This window comes from Mytilus galloprovincialis, chromosome 7, assembly GCF_965363235.1.
Source record: "Mytilus galloprovincialis chromosome 7, xbMytGall1.hap1.1, whole genome shotgun sequence".
Taxonomy (NCBI): Eukaryota; Metazoa; Mollusca; class Bivalvia; order Mytilida; family Mytilidae; genus Mytilus; species Mytilus galloprovincialis.
This window is the reverse complement of record NC_134844.1, coordinates 83,198,860-83,219,457: the sequence shown is the minus strand read 5'-3', so window position 1 is coordinate 83,219,457 and position 20,598 is coordinate 83,198,860. Positions and strand designations below refer to the sequence as shown.

The following is a 20,598-nucleotide window of genomic DNA, read 5'->3' as shown; positions in this document are numbered from 1 at the left end:
TGTCATATCAGGGCCTTTTATAGCTTACTATGCGGTATGGGCTTTGCTCATTGTTGAAGGATGTACGGTGACCTATAGTTGTTAATGTCTGTGACATTTTTGTCTCTTATGGACAGTTGTCTCATTGGCAATCATACCACATCTTCTTTTTTAAATTATATACATTAATACCATTTTAATTAATAAGAGTGAACTATCTTACCACAGGAAAAAGTCTTGTTTGTTCTGACTTTGTCTGTTTTGGTCCTGAAAAAAGCAAACAATATTTACCAATCTTTTTTTCTCAAACTGTTTTGTAAAATACTTAGAAACTATTTTGATTAAATAACTTCTTGACAATAAACACACTAATAATTTATAGATGTTTTAACATCTATCTAATATTATAGTGATATTAACTGGCTGTTTCTGTACTGGCCCTGTTATAGATTCAAGGTTAAATGTATTGTGCCTGGAAATCAATAGTCAAGGGCCAATTCAATTTATCAAGAATATATACTATGTTGCTGATAATAGTAATATTTACCCTTCAGAAGCCCCTGTATACTACACGATGAACTGTCTCACCCTAGGAATATTTACCCTTCAGAAGCCCCTGTATACTACACGATGAACTGTCTCACCCTAGGGATATTTACCCTTCAGAAGCCCCTGTATACTACACGATGAACTGTCTCACCATAGGAATATTTACCCTTCAGAAGCCCCTGTATACTACACGATGAACTGTCTCACCCTAGGAATATTTACCCTTCAGAAGCCCCTGTATACTACACGATGAACTGTCTGACTCTGGGAATATTTACCCTTCAGAAGCCCCTGTATACTACACGATGAACTGTCTCACCCTAGGAATATTTACCCTTCAGAAGCCCCTGTATACTACACGATGAACTGTCTGACCCTAGGAATATTTACCCTTCAGAAGCCCCTGTATACTACACGATGAACTGTCTGACCCAAGGAATATTTACCCTTCAGAAGCCCCTGTATACTACACGATGAACTGTCTGACCCTAGGAATATTTACCCTTCAGAAGGCCCTGTATACTACACAATGAACTGTCTGACCCTAGGAATATTTACCCTTCAGAAGCCCCTGTATACTACACGATGAACTGTCTGACCCTAGGAATATTTACCCTTCAGAAGCCCCTGTATACTACACGATGAACTGTCTGACCTTAGGAATATTTACCCTTCAGAAGCCCCTGTATACTACAGGATGAACTGTCTGACCATAGGAATATTTACCCTTCAGAAGCCCCTGTATACTACACGATGAACTGTCTGACCATAGGAATATTTATCCTTCAGAAGCCCCTGTATACTACAAGATGAACTGTCTGACCCTAGGAATATTTACCCTTCAGAAGCCCCTGTATACTACACGATGAACTGTCTGACCATAGGGATATTTACCCTTCAGAAGCCCCTGTATACTACACGATGAACTGTCTCACCATAGTAATATTTACCCTTCAGAAGCGCCTGTATACTACACGATGAACTGTCTCACCCTAGGGATATTTACCCTTCAGAAGCCCCTGTATACTACACAATGAACTGTCTGACCATAGTAATATTTACCCTTCAGAAGTCCCTGTATACTACACGATGAACTGTCTGACCCTAGGAATATTTACCCTTCAGAAGCCCCTGTATACTACACGATGAACTGTCTGACCCTAGGAATATTTACCCTTCAGAAGCCCCTGTATACTACACGATGAACTGTCTCACCCTAGGAATATTTACCCTTCAGAAGCCCCTGTATACTACACGATGAACTGTCTGACCATAGGAATATTTACCCTTCAGAAGCCCCTGTATACTACACGATGAACTGTCTCACCATAGTAATATTTACCCTTCAGAAGCGCCTGTATACTACACGATGAACTGTCTCACCCTAGGAATATTTACCCTTCAGAAGCCCCTGTATACTACACGATGAACTGTCTGACCATAGGAATATTTACCCTTCAGAAGCCCCTGTATACTACACGATGAACTGTCTGACCCTAGGAATATTTATCCTTCAGAAGCCCCTGTATACTACAAGATGAACTGTCTGACCCTAGGAATATTTACCCTTCAGAAGCCCCTGTATACTACACGATGAACTGTCTGACCATAGGGATATTTACCCTTCAGAAGCCCCTGTATACTACACGATGAACTGTCTCACCATAGTAATATTTACCCTTCAGAAGCGCCTGTATACTACACGATGAACTGTCTCACCATAGTAATATTTACCCTTCAGAAGCCCCTGTATACTACACGATGAACTGTCTCACCCTAGGAATATTTACCCTTCAGAAGCCCCTGTATACTACACGATGAACTGTCTGACCCTAGGAATATTTACCCTTCAGAAGCCCCTGTATACTACACGATGAACTGTCTCACCCTAGGAATATTTACCCTTCAGAAGCCCCTGTATACTACACGATGAACTGTCTCACCCTAGGAATATTTACCCTTCAGAAGCCCCTGTATACTACACGATGAACTGTCTGACCATAGGAATATTTACCCTTCAGAAGCCCCTGTATACTACACGATGAACTGTCTCACCCTAGGAATATTTACCTTTCAGAAGCCCCTGTATACTACACGATGAACTGTCTGACCCTAGGAATATTTACCCTTCAGAAGCCCCTGTATACTACACGATGAACTGTCTCACCCTAGGAATATTTACCCTTCAGAAGCCCCTGTATACTACACGATGAACTGTCTGAAACTAGGAATATTTACCCTTCAGAAGCCCCTGTATACTACACGATGAACTGTCTGACCCTAGGAATATTTACCCTTCAGAAGCCCCTGTATACTACACGATGAACTGTCTGACCCTAGGAATATTTACCCTTCAGAAGCCCCTGTATACTACACGATGAACTGTCTGACCCTAGGAATATTTACCCTTCAGAAGCCCCTGTATACTACACGATGAACTGTCTCACCCTAGGAATATTTACCCTTCAGAAGCCCCTGTATACTACACGATGAACTGTCTGACTCTGGGAATATTTACCCTTCAGAAGCCCCTGTATACTACACGATGAACTGTCTGACCCTAGGGATATTTACCCTTCAGAAGCCCCTGTATACTACACGATGAACTGTCTCACCATAGGAATATTTACCCTTCAGAAGCCCCTGTATACTACACGATGAACTGTCTGACTCTGGGAATATTTACCCTTCAGAAGCCCCTGTATACTACACGATGAACTGTCTGACCCTAGGAATATTTACCCTTCAGAAGCCCCTGTATACTACACGAAGAACTGTCTCACCCTAGGGATATTTACCCTTCAGAAGCCCCTGTATACTACACGATGAACTGTCTGACCCTAGGAATATTTACCCTTCAGAAGCCCCTGTATACTACACGATGAACTGTCTCACCATAGGAATATTTACCCTTCAGAAGCCCCTGTATACTACACGATGAACTGTCTGACCATAGGAATATTTACCCTTCAGAAGCCCCTGTATACTACACGATGAACTAGGAATATTTACCCTTTAGAAGCCCCTGTATACTACACGATGAACTGTCTGACCATAGGAATATTTACCCTTGAGAAGCCCCTGTATACTACACGATGAACTGTCTGACTCTGGGAATATTTACCCTTCAGAAGCCCCTGTATACTACACGATGAACTGTCTGACCCTAGGAATATTTACCCTTCAGAAGCCCCTGTATACTACACGAAGAACTGTCTCACCCTAGGGATATTTACCCTTCAGAAGCCCCTGTATACTACACGATGAACTGTCTGACCCTAGGAATATTTACCCTTCAGAAGCCCCTGTATACTACACGATGAACTGTCTCACCATAGGAATATTTACCCTTCAGAAGCCCCTGTATACTACACGATGAACTGTCTGACCATAGGAATATTTACCCTTCAGAAGCCCCTGTATACTACACGATGAACTGTCTGACCCTAGGAATATTTACCCTTCAGAAGCACCTGTATACTACACGATGAACTGTCTCACCCTAGGAATATTTACCCTTCAGAAGCCCCTGTATACTACACGATGAACTGTCTGAAACTAGGAATATTTACCCTTCAGAAGCCCCTGTATACTACACGATGAACTGTCTGACCCTAGGAATATTTACCCTTCAGAAGCCCCTGTATACTACACGAAGAACTGTCTCACCCTAGGGATATTTACCCTTCAGAAGCCCCTGTATACTACACGATGAACTGTCTGACCCTAGGAATATTTACCCTTCAGAAGCCCCTGTATACTACACGATGAACTGTCTCACCCTAGGAATATTTACCCTTCAGAAGCCCCTGTATACTACACGATGAACTGTCTGACTCTGGGAATATTTACCCTTCAGAAGCCCCTGTATACTACACGATGAACTGTCTGACCCTAGGGATATTTACCCTTCAGAAGCCCCTGTATACTACACGATGAACTGTCTCACCATAGGAATATTTACCCTTCAGAAGCCCCTGTATACTACACGATGAACTGTCTGACTCTGGGAATATTTACCCTTCAGAAGCCCCTGTATACTACACGATGAACTGTCTGACCCTAGGAATATTTACCCTTCAGAAGCCCCTGTATACTACACGAAGAACTGTCTCACCCTAGGGATATTTACCCTTCAGAAGCCCCTGTATACTACACGATGAACTGTCTGACCCTAGGAATATTTACCCTTCAGAAGCCCCTGTATACTACACGATGAACTGTCTCACCATAGGAATATTTACCCTTCAGAAGCCCCTGTATACTACACGATGAACTGTCTGACCCTAGGAATATTTACCCTTCAGAAGCCCCTGTATACTACACGATGAACTGTCTGACCCTAGGAATATTTACCCTTCAGAAGCACCTGTATACTACACGAAGAACTGTCTCACCCTAGGGATATTTACCCTTCAGAAGCCCCTGTATACTGAATCCGGGTCTGTTCGCGCCCAATCACGTTCGCACCCTTCCACATTCGCCCCCATTCACTTTCGCACCCCACATGTTCGCACCCAAATTTTGCGAAAAGTTCGTTCGCACCCAATTTTACCAATTTTTTGGAGGTGTATTGGTATAAATATATATGCCATTGTTTCTAAATAATTCGAGATACTGACAAGTTTTTTTGTGTCATGACAAGTTTATAAAAAAAAAGTCCTTGTTTTTAAGTCAGATTATGTTATTCTGACAACAACTATTTCATTTGTGTGTTGAATAATTCTTAATCGTGTTTTGGTTAGTGTATTGAAATAATTTGTTTTTCACTGTTTCTAGTCAATTAAGTGCGAATCTGACAACATGTTGAACAACCATGACAACTGGTATGCATGGTAAGTGTATTGCTATAATTAATATTTATTTTATTAGTATTTACATCAAAGCAATTTAAAACAACAATCATGATTTATAAACAACAGTAAACAATAACACCAAGTTAGGCTGTTTATAAATACCAATTAGCAATAATCATACATAATCAACATTTAATAATTAATCATCAGATTGATAAAAAAAAATCTATTCAATAAATTCTCAAATTTTATTCAAAAAGAATACAATTATTTGTTATATTCATATGAATAATTTCTAACAATTTAACTTAAATTTTATTAAAAATTGGGCGCGAACATGTAGGGTGCGAACGGACGTGGGGGGCGAAAATGTGAGGTGCGAACGTGTAGGGTGCGAAAGTATATTGGGCGCGAACGGACCTGATACCCTGTATACTACACGATGAACTGTCTGACCCTAGGAATATTTACCCTTCAGAAGCCCCTGTATACTACACGATGAACTGTCTCACCATAGGAATATTTACCCTTCAGAAGCCCCTGTATACTACACGATGAACTGTCTGACCATAGGAATATTTACCCCTCAGAAGCCCCTGTATACTACACGATGAACTGTCTGACCCTAGGAATATTTACCCTTCAGAAGCCCCTGTATACTACACGATGAACTGTCTCACCCTAGGGATATTTACCCTTCAGAAGCCCATGTATACTACACGATGAACTGTCTCACCCTAGGAATATTTACCCTTCAGAAGCCCCTGTATACTACACGATGAACTGTCTGACCCTGGGAATATTTACCCTTCAGAAGCCCCTGTATACTACACGATGAACTGTCTCACCCTAGGAATATTTACCCTTCAGAAGCCCCTGTATACTACACGATGAACTGTCTGACCCTAGGAATATTTACCCTTCAGAAGCCCCTGTATACTACACGATGAACTGTCTCACCCTAGGAATATTTACCCTTCAGAAGCCCCTGTATACTACACGATGAACTGTCTGACCCTAGGAATATTTACCCTTCAGAAGCCCCTGTATACTACACGATGAACTGTCTGACCCTAGGAATATTTACCCTTCAGAAGCCCCTGTATACTACACGATGAACTGTCTGACCATAGGAATATTTACCCTTCAGAAGCCCCTGTATACTACACGATGAACTGTCTGACCCTAGGAATATTTACCCTTCAGAAGCCCCTGTATACTACACGATGAACTGTCTGACCCTAGGAATATTTACCCTTCAGAAGCCCCTGTATACTACACGATGATCTGTCTCACCCTAGGAATATTTACCCTTCAGAAGCCCCTGTATACTACATGATGAACTTTCTCACCATAGGAATATTTACCCTTCAGAAGCCCCTGTATACTACACGATGAACTGTCTGACTCTGGGAATATTTACCCTTCAGAAGCCCCTGTATACTACACGATGAACTGTCTCACCCTAGGAATATTTACCCTTCAGAAGCCCATGTATACTACACGATGAACTGTCTCACCCTAGGAATATTTACCCTTCAGAAGCCCCTGTATACTACACGATGAACTGTCTGACCCTGGGAATATTTACCCTTCAGAAGCCCCTGTATACTACACGATGAACTGTCTCACCCTAGGAATATTTACCCTTCAGAAGCCCCTGTATACTACACGATGAACTGTCTGACCCTAGGAATATTTACCCTTCAGAAGCCCCTGTATACTACACGATGAACTGTCTCACCCTAGGAATATTTACCCTTCAGAAGCCCCTGTATACTACACGATGAACTGTCTGACCCTAGGAATATTTACCCTTCAGAAGCCCCTGTATACTACACGATGAACTGTCTGACCCTAGGAATATTTACCCTTCAGAAGCCCCTGTATACTACACGATGAACTGTCTGACCATAGGAATATTTACCCTTCAGAAGCCCCTGTATACTACACGATGAACTGTCTGACACTAGGAATATTTACCCTTCAGAAGCCCCTGTATACTACACGATGAACTGTCTGACCCTAGGAATATTTACCCTTCAGAAGCCCCTGTATACTACACGATGATCTGTCTCACCCTAGGAATATTTACCCTTCAGAAGCCCCTGTATACTACATGATGAACTTTCTCACCATAGGAATATTTACCCTTCAGAAGCCCCTGTATACTACACGATGAACTGTCTGACTCTGGGAATATTTACCCTTCAGAAGCCCCTGTATACTACACGATGAACTGTCTCACCCTAGGAATATTTACCCTTCAGAAGCCCCTGTATACTACACGATGAACTGTCTGACCATAGGAATATTTATCCTTCAGAAGCCCCTGTATACTACACGATGAACTGTCTCACCCTAGGAATATTTACCCTTCAGAAGCCCCTGTATACTACACGATGAACTGTCTGACCCTAGGAATATTTACCCTTCAGAAGCCCCTGTATACTACACGATAAACTGTCTGACTCTGAGAATATTTACCCTTCAGAAGCCCCTGTATACTACACGATGAACTGTCTCACCATAGGAATATTTACCCTTCAGAAGCCCCTGTATACTACACGATGAACTGTCTGACCATAGTAATATTTACCCTTCAGAAGCCCCTGTATACTACACCATGAACTGTCTCACCTAGGAATATTTACCCTTCAGAAGCCCCTGTATACTACACGATGAACTGTCTGACCCTAGGAATATTTACCCTTCAGAAGCCCCTGTATACTACACGATGAACTGTCTCACCTAGGAATATTTACCCTTCAGAAGCCCCTGTATACTACACGATGAACTGTCTCACCCTAGGAATATTTACCCTTCAGAAGCCCCTGTATACTACACGATGAACTGTCTCACCCTAGGAATATTTACCCTTCAGAAGCCCCTGTATACTACACGATGAACTGTCTCACCATAGGAATATTTACCCTTCAGAAGCCCCTGTATACTACACGATGAACTGTCTGACTCTGGGAATATTTACCCTTCAGAAGCCCCTGTATACTACACGATGAACTGTCTCACCCTAGGAATATTTACCCTTCAGAAGCCCCTGTATACTACACGATGAACTGTCTGACCATAGGAATATTTATCCTTCAGAAGCCCCTGTATACTACACGATGAACTGTCTCACCCTAGGAATATTTACCCTTCAGAAGCCCCTGTATACTACATGATGAACTGTCTGACCCTAGGAATATTTACCCTTCAGAAGCCCCTGTATACTACACGATGAACTGTCTGACTCTGAGAATATTTACCCTTCAGAAGCCCCTGTATACTACACGATGAACTGTCTCACCATAGGAATATTTACCCTTCAGAAGCCCCTGTACACTACACGATGAACTGTCTGACCATAGTAATATTTACCCTTCAGAAGCCCCTGTATACTACACCATGAACTGTCTCACCTAGGAATATTTACCCTTCAGAAGCCCCTGTATACTACACGATGAACTGTCTGACCCTAGGAATATTTACCCTTCAGAAGCCCCTGTATACTACACCATGAACTGTCTCACCTAGGAATATTTACCCTTCAGAAGCCCCTGTATACTACACGATGAACTGTCTCACCCTAGGAATATTTACCCTTCAGAAGCCCCTGTATACTACACGATGAACTGTCTCACCCTAGGAATATTTACCCTTCAGAAGCCCCTGTATACTACACGATGAACTGTCTCACCATAGGAATATTTACCCTTCAGAAGCCCCTGTATACTACACGATGAACTGTCTGACTCTGGGAATATTTACCCTTCAGAAGCCCCTGTATACTACACGATGATCTGTCTGACCCTAGGAATATTTACCCTTCAGAAGCCCATGTATACTACACGATGAACTGTCTGACCCTAGGAATATTTACCCTTCAGAAGCCCCTGTATACTACACGATGAACTGTCAGACCCTAGGAATATTTACCCTTCAGAAGCCCCTGTATACTACACGATGAACTGTCTCACCCTAGGAATATTTACCCTTCAGAAGCCCCTGTATACTACACGATGAACTGTCTGACCCTAGGAATATTTACCCTTCAGAAGCCCCTGTATACTACACGATGAACTGTCTCACCATAGGAATATTTACCCTTCAGAAGCCCCTGTATACTACACGATGAACTGTCTGACTCTGGGAATATTTACCCTTCAGAAGCCCCTGTATACTACACGATGAACTGTCTGACCCTAGGAATATTTACCCTTCAGAAGCCCCTGTATACTACACGATGAACTGTCTCACCATAGGAATATTTACCCTTCAGAAGCCCCTGTATACTACACGATGAACTGTCTGACTCTGGGAATATTTACCCTTCAGAAGCCCCTGTATACTACACGATGAACTGTCTCACCATAGGAATATTTACCCTTCAGAAGCCCCTGTATACTACACGATGAACTGTCTGACCCTAGGAATATTTACCCTTCAGAAGCCCCTGTATACTACACGATGAACTGTCTGACCCTAGGAATATTTACCCTTCAGAAGCCCCTGTATACTACACGATGAACTGTCTCACCCTAGGAATATTTACCCTTCAGAAGCCCCTCTATACTACACGATGAACTGTCTGACCATAGGAATATTTACCCTTCAGAAGCCCCTGTATACTACACGATGAACTGTCTGACCCTAGGAATATTTACCCTTCAGAAGCCCCTGTATACTACACGATGAACTGTCTCACCCTAGGAATATTTACCCTTCAGAAGCGCCTGTATACTACACGATGAACTGTCTGACCCTAGGAATATTTACCCTTCAGAAGCCCCTGTATACTACACGATGAACTGTCTGACCCTAGGAATATTTACCCTTCAGAAGCCCCTGTATACTACACGATGAACTGTCTCACCCTAGGAATATTTACCCTTCAGAAGCCCCTGTATACTACACGATGAACTGTCTGACCATAGGAATATTTACCCTTCAGAAGCCCCTGTATACTACACGATGAACTGTCTGACCCTAGGAATATTTACCCTTCAGAAGCCCCTGTATACTACACGATGAACTGTCTCACCCTAGGAATATTTACCCTTCAGAAGCCCCTGTATACTACACGATGAACTGTCTGACCCTAGGAATATTTACCCTTCAGAAGCCCCTGTATACTACACGATGAAGTGTCTGACCCTAGGAATATTTACCCTTCAGAAGCCCCTGTATACTACACGATGAACTGTCTCACCCTAGGGATATTTACCCTTCAGAAGCCCCTGTATACTACACGATGAACTGTCTGACCCTAGGGATATTTACCCTTCAGAAGCCCCTGTATACTACACGATGAACTGTCTGACCCTAGGAATATTTACCCTTCAGAAGCCCCTGTATACTACACGATGAAGTGTCTGACCCTAGGAATATTTACCCTTCAGAAGCCCCTGTATACTACACCATGAACTGTCTCACCTAGGAATATTTACCCTTCAGAAGCCCCTGTATACTACACGATGAACTGTCTCACCCTACGAATATTTACCCTTCAGAAGCGCCTGTATACTACACGATGAACTGTCTCACCATAGGAATATTTACCCTTCAGAAGCCCCTCTATACTACACGATGAACTGTCTCACCCTAGGAATATTTACCCTTCAGAAGCCCTGTATACTACACGATGAACTGTCTCACCATAGGAATATTTACCCTTCTGAAGCCCCTCTATACTACACGATGAACTGTCTCACCATAGGAATATTTACCCTTCAGAAGCCCCTGTATACTACACGATGAACTGTCTCACCATAGGAATATTTACCCTTCAGAAGCCCCTGTATACTACACGATGAACTGTCTGACCCTAGGAATATTTACCCTTCAGAAGCCCCTGTATACTACACGATGAACTGTCTGACCCTAGGAATATTTACCCTTCAGAAGCCCCTGTATACTACACGATGAACTGTCTGACCCTAGGAATATTTACCCTTCAGAAGCCCCTGTATACTACACGATGAACTGTCTCACCCTAGGGATATTTACCCTTCAGAAGCCCCTGTATACTACACGATGAACTGTCTGACCCTAGGAATATTTACCCTTCAGAAGCCCCTGTATACTACACCATGAACTGTCTCACCCTAGGAATATTTACCCTTCAGAAGCCCCTGTATACTACACGATGAACTGTCTGACCCTAGGAATATTTACCCTTCAGAAGGCCCTGTATACTACACGATGAACTGTCTCACCCTAGGAATATTTACCCTTCAGAAGCCCCTGTATACTACACGATGAACTGTCTGACCATAGGAATATTTACCCTTCAGAAGCCCCTGTATACTACACGATGAACTGTCTCACCATAGGAATATTTACCCTTCAGAAGCCCCTGTATACTACACGATGAACTGTCTGACCATAGGAATATTTACCCTTCAGAAGCCCCTGTATACTACACGATGAACTGTCTGACCCTAGGAATATTTACCCTTCAGAAGCCCCTGTATACTACACGATGAACTGTCTGACCCTAGGAATATTTACCCTTCAGAAGCCCCTGTATACTACACTATGAACTGTCTCACCCTAGGAATATTTACCCTTCAGAAGCCCCTGTATACTACACGATGAACTGTCTGACCCTAGGAATATTTACCCTTCAGAAGCCCCTGTATACTACACGATGAACTGTCTCACCATAGGAATATTTACCCTTCAGAAGCCCCTGTATACTACACGATGAACTGTCTGACCCTAGGAATATTTACCCTTCAGAAGCCCCTGTATACTACACGATGAACTGTCTGACCCTAGGAATATTTACCCTTCAGAAGCCCCTGTATACTACACGATGAACTGTCTCACCCTAGGAATATTTACCCTTCAGAAGCCCCTGTATACTACACGATGAACTGTCTGACCCAAGGAATATTTACCCTTCAGAAGCCCCTGTATACTACACGATGAACTGTCTGACCCTAGGAATATTTACCCTTCAGAAGCCCCTGTATACTACACGATGAACTGTCTGACCCTAGGAATATTTACCCTTCAGAAGCCCCTGTATACTACACGATGAACTGTCTGACCATAGGAATATTTACCCTTCAGAAGCCCCTGTATACTACACGATGAACTGTCTCACCATAGGAATATTTACCCTTCAGAAGCCCCTGTATACTACACGATGAACTGTCTGACCCTAGGAATATTTACCCTTCAGAAGCCCCTGTATACTACACGATGAACTGTCTGACCCTAGGAATATTTACCCTTCAGAAGCCCCTGTATGCTACACTATGAACTGTCTCACCCTAGGAATATTTACCCTTCAGAAGCCCCTGTATACTACACGATGAACTGTCTGACCCTAGGAATATTTACCCTTCAGAAGCCCCTGTATACTACACGATGAACTGTCTGACCCTAGGAATATTTACCCTTCAGAAGCCCCTGTATACTACACGATGAACTGTCTGACCCTAGGAATATTTACCCTTCAGAAGCCCCTGTATACTACACGATGAACTGTCTGACCATAGGAATATTTACCCTTCAGAAGCCCCTGTATACTACACGATGAACTGTCTGACCCTAGGAATATTTACCCTTCAGAAGCCCCTGTATACTACACGATGATCTGTCTGACCCTAGGAATATTTACCCTTCAGAAGCCCCTGTATACTACACGATGAACTGTCTGACCCTAGGAATATTTACCCTTCAGAAGCCCCTGTATACTACACGATGAACTGTCTCACCCTAGGAATATTTACCCTTCAGAAGCCCCTGTATACTACACGATGAACTGTCTCACCATAGTAATATTTACCCTTCAGAAGCCCCTGTATACTACACGATGAACTGTCTGACCCTAGGAATATTTACCCTTCAGAAGCCCCTGTATACTACACCATGAACTGTCTCACCCTAGGAATATTTACCCTTCAGAAGCCCCTGTATACTACACGATGAACTGTCTCACCTAGGAATATTTACCCTTCAGAAGCCCCTGTATACTACACGATGAACTGTCTGACCATAGGAATATTTACCCTTCAGAAGCCCCTGTATACTACACGATGAACTGTCTCACCATAGGAATATTTACCCTTCTTAAGCCCCTGTATACTACACGATGAACTGTCTGACCCTAGGAATATTTACCCTTCAGAAGCCCCTGTATACTACACGATGAACTGTCTCACCCTAGGAATATTTACCCTTCAGAAGCCCCTGTATACTACACGATGAACTGTCTCACCCTAGGAATATTTACCCTTCAGAAGCCCCTGTATACTACACGATGAACTGTCTCACCCTAGGAATATTTACCCTTCAGAAGCCCCTGTATACTACACGATGAACTGTCTCACCCTAGGGATATTTACCCTTCAGAAGCCCCTGTATACTACACGATGAACTGTCTCACCTTAGGAATATTTACCCTTCAGAAGCCCCTGTATACTACACGATGAACTGTCTGACCCTAGGAATATTTACCCTTCAGAAGCCCCTGTATACTACACGATGAACTGTCTCACCATAGGAATATTTACCCTTCAGAAGCCCCTGTATACTACACGATGAACTGTCTGACCCTAGGAATATTTACCCTTCAGAAGCCCCTGTATACTACACGATGAACTGTCTGACTCTGGGAATATTTACCCTTCAGAAGCCCCTGTATACTACACGATGAACTGTCTGACCATAGGAATATTTACCCTTCAGAAGCCCCTGTATACTACACGATGAACTGTCTGACCATAGTAATATTTACCCTTCAGAAGCCCCTGTATACTACACGATGAACTGTCTGACTCTGGGAATATTTACCCTTCAGAAGCCCCTGTATACTACACGATGAACTGTCTGACCATAGGAATATTTACCCTTCAGAAGCCCCTGTATACTACACGATGAACTGTCTCACCATAGGAATATTTACCCTTCAGAAGCCCCTGTATACTACACGATGAACTGTCTGACCCTAGGAATATTTACCCTTCAGAAGCCCCTGTATACTACACGATGAACTGTCTGACTCTGGGAATATTTACCCTTCAGAAGCCCCTGTATACTACACGATGAACTGTCTGACCCTAGGAATATTTACCCTTCAGAAGCCCCTGTATACTACACGATGAACTGTCTGACCCTAGGAATATTTACCCTTCAGAAGCCCCTGTATACTACACGATGAACTGTCTCACCATAGGAATATTTACCCTTCAGAAGCCCCTGTATACTACACGATGAACTGTCTCACCATAGGAATATTTACCCTTCAGAAGCCCCTGTATACTACACGATGAACTGTCTGACCCTAGGAATATTTACCCTTCAGAAGCCCCTGTATACTACACGATGAACTGTCTGACTCTGGGAATATTTACCCTTCAGAAGCCCCTGTATACTACACGATGATCTGTCTCACCCTAGGAATATTTACCCTTCAGAAGCCCCTGTTGACTACACGATGAACTGTCTGACCCTAGGAATATTTACCCTTCAGAAGCCCCTGTATACTACACGATGAACTGTCTGACCCTAGGAATATTTACCCTTCAGAAGCCCCTGTATACTACACGATGATCTGTCTCACCCTAGGAATATTTACCCTTCAGAAGCCCCTGTATACTACACGATGATCTGTCTCACCCTAGGAATATTTACCCTTCAGAAGCCCCTGTATACTACACAATGAACTGTCTCACCCTAGGAATATTTACCCTTCAGAAGCCCCTGTATACTACACAATGAACTGTCTCACCTAGGAATATTTACCCTTCAGAAGCCCCTGTATACTACACCATGAACTGTCTCACCCTAGGAATATTTACCCTTCAGAAGCCCCTGTATACTACACGATGATCTGTCTCACCCTAGGAATATTTACCCTTCAGAAGCCCCTGTATACTACACAATGAACTGTCTCACCCTAGGAATATTTACCCTTCAGAAGCCCCTGTATACTACACCATGAACTGTCTGACCCTAGGAATATTTACCCTTCAGAAGCCCCTGTATACTACACGATGAACTGTCTCACCCTAGGAATATTTACCCTTCAGAAGGCCCTGTATACTACACGATGATCTGTCTCACCCTAGGAATATTTACCCTTCAGAAGCCCCTGTATACTACACGATGAACTGTCTGACCCTAGGAATATTTACCCTTCAGAAGCCCCTGTATACTACACAATGAACTGTCTCACCCTAGGAATATTTACCCTTCAGAAGCCCCTGTATACTACAAGATGAACTGTCTGACCCTAGGAATATTTACCCTTCAGAAGCCCCTGTATACTACACGATGAACTGTCTCACCCTAGGGATATTTACCCTTCAGAAGCCCCTGTATACTACACGATGAACTGTCTGACTCTGGGAATATTTACCCTTCAGAAGCCCCTGTATACTACACGATGAACTGTCTGACTCTGGGAATATTTACCCTTCAGAAGCCCCTGTATACTACACGATGATCTGTCTGACCCTAGGAATATTTACCCTTCAGAAGCCCCTGTATACTACACGATGAACTGTCTGACCCTAGGAATATTTACCCTTCAGAAGCCCCTGTATACTACACGATGAACTGTCTCACCCTAGGAATATTTACCCTTCAGAAGCCCCTGTATACTACACGATGAACTGTCTCACCATAGTAATATTTACCCTTCAGAAGCCCCTGTATACTACACGATGAACTGTCTGACCCTAGGAATATTTACCCTTCAGAAGCCCCTGTATACTACACCATGAACTGTCTCACCCTAGGAATATTTACCCTTCAGAAGCCCCTGTATACTACACGATGAACTGTCTCACCTAGGAATATTTACCCTTCAGAAGCCCCTGTATACTACACGATGAACTGTCTGACCATAGGAATATTTACCCTTCAGAAGCCCCTGTATACTACACGATGAACTGTCTCACCATAGGAATATTTACCCTTCAGAAGCCCCTGTATACTACACGATGAACTGTCTGACCCTAGGAATATTTACCCTTCAGAAGCCCCTGTATACTACACGATGAACTGTCTCACCCTAGGAATATTTACCCTTCAGAAGCCCCTGTATACTACACGATGAACTGTCTCACCCTAGGAATATTTACCCTTCAGAAGGCCCTGTATACTACACGATGATCTGTCTCACCCTAGGAATATTTACCCTTCAGAAGCCCCTGTATACTACACGATGAACTGTCTGACCCTAGGAATATTTACCCTTCAGAAGCCCCTGTATACTACACAATGAACTGTCTCACCCTAGGAATATTTACCCTTCAGAAGCCCCTGTATACTACAAGATGAACTGTCTGACCCTAGGAATATTTACCCTTCAGAAGCCCCTGTATACTACACGATGAACTGTCTCACCCTAGGGATATTTACCCTTCAGAAGCCCCTGTATACTACACGATGAACTGTCTGACCCTAGGGATATTTACCCTTCAGAAGCCCCTGTATACTACATGATGAACTGTCTGACCCTAGGAATATTTACCCTTCAGAAGCCCCTGTATACTACACGATGAACTGTCTGACCCTAGGGATATTTACCCTTCAGAAGCCCCTGTATACTACATGATGAACTGTCTGACCCTAGGAATATTTACCCTTCAGAAGCCCCTGTATACTACACGATGAACTGTCTCACCCTAGGAATATTTACCCTTCAGAAGCCCCTGTATACTACACGATGAACTGTCTGACCCTAGGAATATTTACCCTTCAGAAGCCCCTGTATACTACACGATGAACTGTCTGACCCTAGGAATATTTACCCTTCAGAAGCCCCTGTATACTACACGATGAACTGTCTGACCCTAGGAATATTTACCCTTCAGAAGCCCCTGTATACTACACGATGAACTGTCTCACCCTAGGGATATTTACCCTTCAGAAGCCCCTGTATACTACACGATGAACTGTCTGACCCTAGGAATATTTACCCTTCAGAAGCCCCTGTATACTACACGAAGAACTGTCTCACCCTAGGGATATTTACCCTTCAGAAGCCCCTGTATACTACACGATGAACTGTCTGACCCTAGGAATATTTACCCTTCAGAAGCCCCTGTATACTACACGATGAACTGTCTCACCATAGGAATATTTACCCTTCAGAAGCCCATGTATACTACACGATGAACTGTCTGACCATAGGAATATTTACCCTTCAGAAGCCCCTGTATACTACACGATGAACTGTCTGACCCTAGGAATATTTACCCTTCAGAAGCCCCTGTATACTACACGATGAACTGTCTCACCATAGGAATATTTACCCTTCAGAAGCCCCTCTATACTACACGATGAACTGTCTGACCCTAGGAATATTTACCCTTCAGAAGCCCCTGTATACTACACGATGAACTGTCTGACCATAGGAATATTTACCCTTCAGAAGCCCCTGTATACTACACGATGAACTGTCTCACCATAGTCATATTTACCCTTCAGAAGCCCCTGTATACTACACGATGAACTGTCTGACCCTAGGGATATTTACCCTTCAGAAGCCCCTGTATACTACACGATGAACTGTCTGACCATAGGAATATTTATCCTTCAGAAGCCCCTGTATACTACACGATGAACTGTCTGACCCTAGGAATATTTACCCTTCAGAAGCGCCTGTATACTACACGATGAACTGTCTCACCATAGGAATATTTACCCTTCAGAAGCCCCTCTATACTACACGATGAACTGTCTGACCCTAGGAATATTTACCCTTCAGAAGCCCCTGTATACTACACGATGAACTGTCTCACCCTAGGAATATTTACCCTTCAGAAGCCCCTGTATACTACACGATGAACTGTCTGACCCTAGGAATATTTACCCTTCAGAAGCCCCTGTATACTACACCATGAACTGTCTCACCTAGGAATATTTACCCTTCAGAAGCCCCTGTATACTACACGATGAACTGTCTCACCCTAGGAATATTTACCCTTCAGAAGCCCCTGTATACTACACGATGAACTGTCTCACCATAGGAATATTTACCCTTCAGAAGCCCATGTATACTACACGATGAACTGTCTCACCCTAGGAATATTTACCCTTCAGAAGCCCCTGTATACTACACGATGAACTGTCTGACTCTGGGAATATTTACCCTTCAGAAGCCCCTGTATACTACATGATGAACTGTCTGACCCTAGGAATATTTACCCTTCAGAAGCCCCTGTATACTACACGATGAACTGTCTGACCCTAGGGATATTTACCCTTCAGAAGCCCCTGTATACTACATGATGAACTGTCTGACCCTAGGAATATTTACCCTTCAGAAGCCCCTGTATACTACACGATGAACTGTCTGACCCTAGGAATATTTACCCTTCAGAAGCCCCTGTATACTACACGATGAACTGTCTCACCCTAGGGATATTTACCCTTCAGAAGCCCCTGTATACTACACGATGAACTGTCTGACCCTAGGAATATTTACCCTTCAGAAGCCCCTGTATACTACACGAAGAACTGTCTCACCCTAGGGATATTTACCCTTCAGAAGCCCCTGTATACTACACGATGAACTGTCTGACCCTAGGAATATTTACCCTTCAGAAGCCCCTGTATACTACACGATGAACTGTCTCACCATAGGAATATTTACCCTTCAGAAGCCCATGTATACTACACGATGAACTGTCTGACCATAGGAATATTTACCCTTCAGAAGCCCCTGTATACTACACGATGAACTGTCTGACCCTAGGAATATTTACCCTTCAGAAGCCCCTGTATACTACACGATGAACTGTCTCACCATAGGAATATTTACCCTTCAGAAGCCCCTCTATACTACACGATGAACTGTCTGACCCTAGGAATATTTACCCTTCAGAAGCCCCTGTATACTACACGATGAACTGTCTGACCATAGGAATATTTACCCTTCAGAAGCCCCTGTATACTACACGATGAACTGTCTCACCATAGTAATATTTACCCTTCAGAAGCCCCTGTATACTACACGATGAACTGTCTGACCCTAGGGATATTTACCCTTCAGAAGCCCCTGTATACTACACGATGAACTGTCTGACCATAGGAATATTTATCCTTCAGAAGCCCCTGTATACTACACGATGAACTGTCTGACCCTAGGAATATTTACCCTTCAGAAGCGCCTGTATACTACACGATGAACTGTCTCACCATAGGAATATTTACCCTTCAGAAGCCCCTCTATACTACACGATGAACTGTCTGACCCTAGGAATATTTACCCTTCAGAAGCCCCTGTATACTACACGATGAACTGTCTCACCCTAGGAATATTTACCCTTCAGAAGCCCCTGTATACTACACGATGAACTGTCTCACCCTAGGAATATTTACCCTTCAGAAGCCCCTGTATACTACACCATGAACTGTCTCACCTAGGAATATTTACCCTTCAGAAGCCCCTGTATACTACACGATGAACTGTCTCACCCTAGGAATATTTACCCTTCAGAAGCCCCTGTATACTACACGATGAACTGTCTCACCATAGGAATATTTACCCTTCAGAAGCCCATGTATACTACACGATGAACTGTCTCACCCTAGGAATATTTACCCTTCAGAAGCCCCTGTATACTACACGATGAACTGTCTGACTCTGGGAATATTTACCCTTCAGAAGCCCCTGTATACTACACGATGAACTGTCTGACTCTGGGAATATTTACCCTTCAGAAGCCCCTGTATACTACACGATGAACTGTCTCACCCTAGGAATATTTACCCTTCAGAAGCCCCTGTATACTACACGATGAACTGTCTGACCATAGTAATATTTACCCTTCAGAAGCCCCTCTATACTACACGATGAACTGTCTGACCCTAGGAATATTTACCCTTCAGAAGCCCCTGTATACTACACGATGAACTGTCTGACCATAGGAATATTTACCCTTCAGAAGCCCCTGTATACTACACGATGAACTGTCTCACCATAGGAATATTTACCCTTCAGAAGCCCCTGTATACTACACGATGAACTGTCTCACCATAGGAATATTTACCCTTCAGAAGCCCCTCTATACTACACGATGAACTGTCTGACCCTAGGAATATTTACCCTTCAGAAGCCCCTGTATACTACACGATGAACTGTCTGACCATAGGAATATTTACCCTTCAGAAGCCCCTGTATACTACACGATGAACTGTCTCACCATAGGAATATTTACCCTTCAGAAGCCCCTGTATACTACACGATGAACTGTCTGACCCTAGGGATATTTACCCTTCAGAAGCCCCTGTATACTACACGATG

At 43.2% G+C, this 20,598-nt stretch overlaps 1 protein-coding gene across 4 annotated transcripts in view; it reads right to left on the bottom strand.

The window, feature by feature from the left end:
• The window catches only part of LOC143083829 (C2 domain-containing protein 5-like), a 119,534-nt gene that overhangs the window by 6,094 nt on the left and 92,842 nt on the right, over positions 1-20,598 (bottom strand). For all 4 annotated transcript variants that reach the window (XM_076260205.1, XM_076260207.1, XM_076260206.1 and 1 more), the window contains one exon: positions 203-246. In XM_076260205.1, the coding sequence (XP_076116320.1) occupies positions 203-246 (44 nt within the window). The remainder of the gene's footprint in view (positions 1-202; positions 247-20,598) is intronic.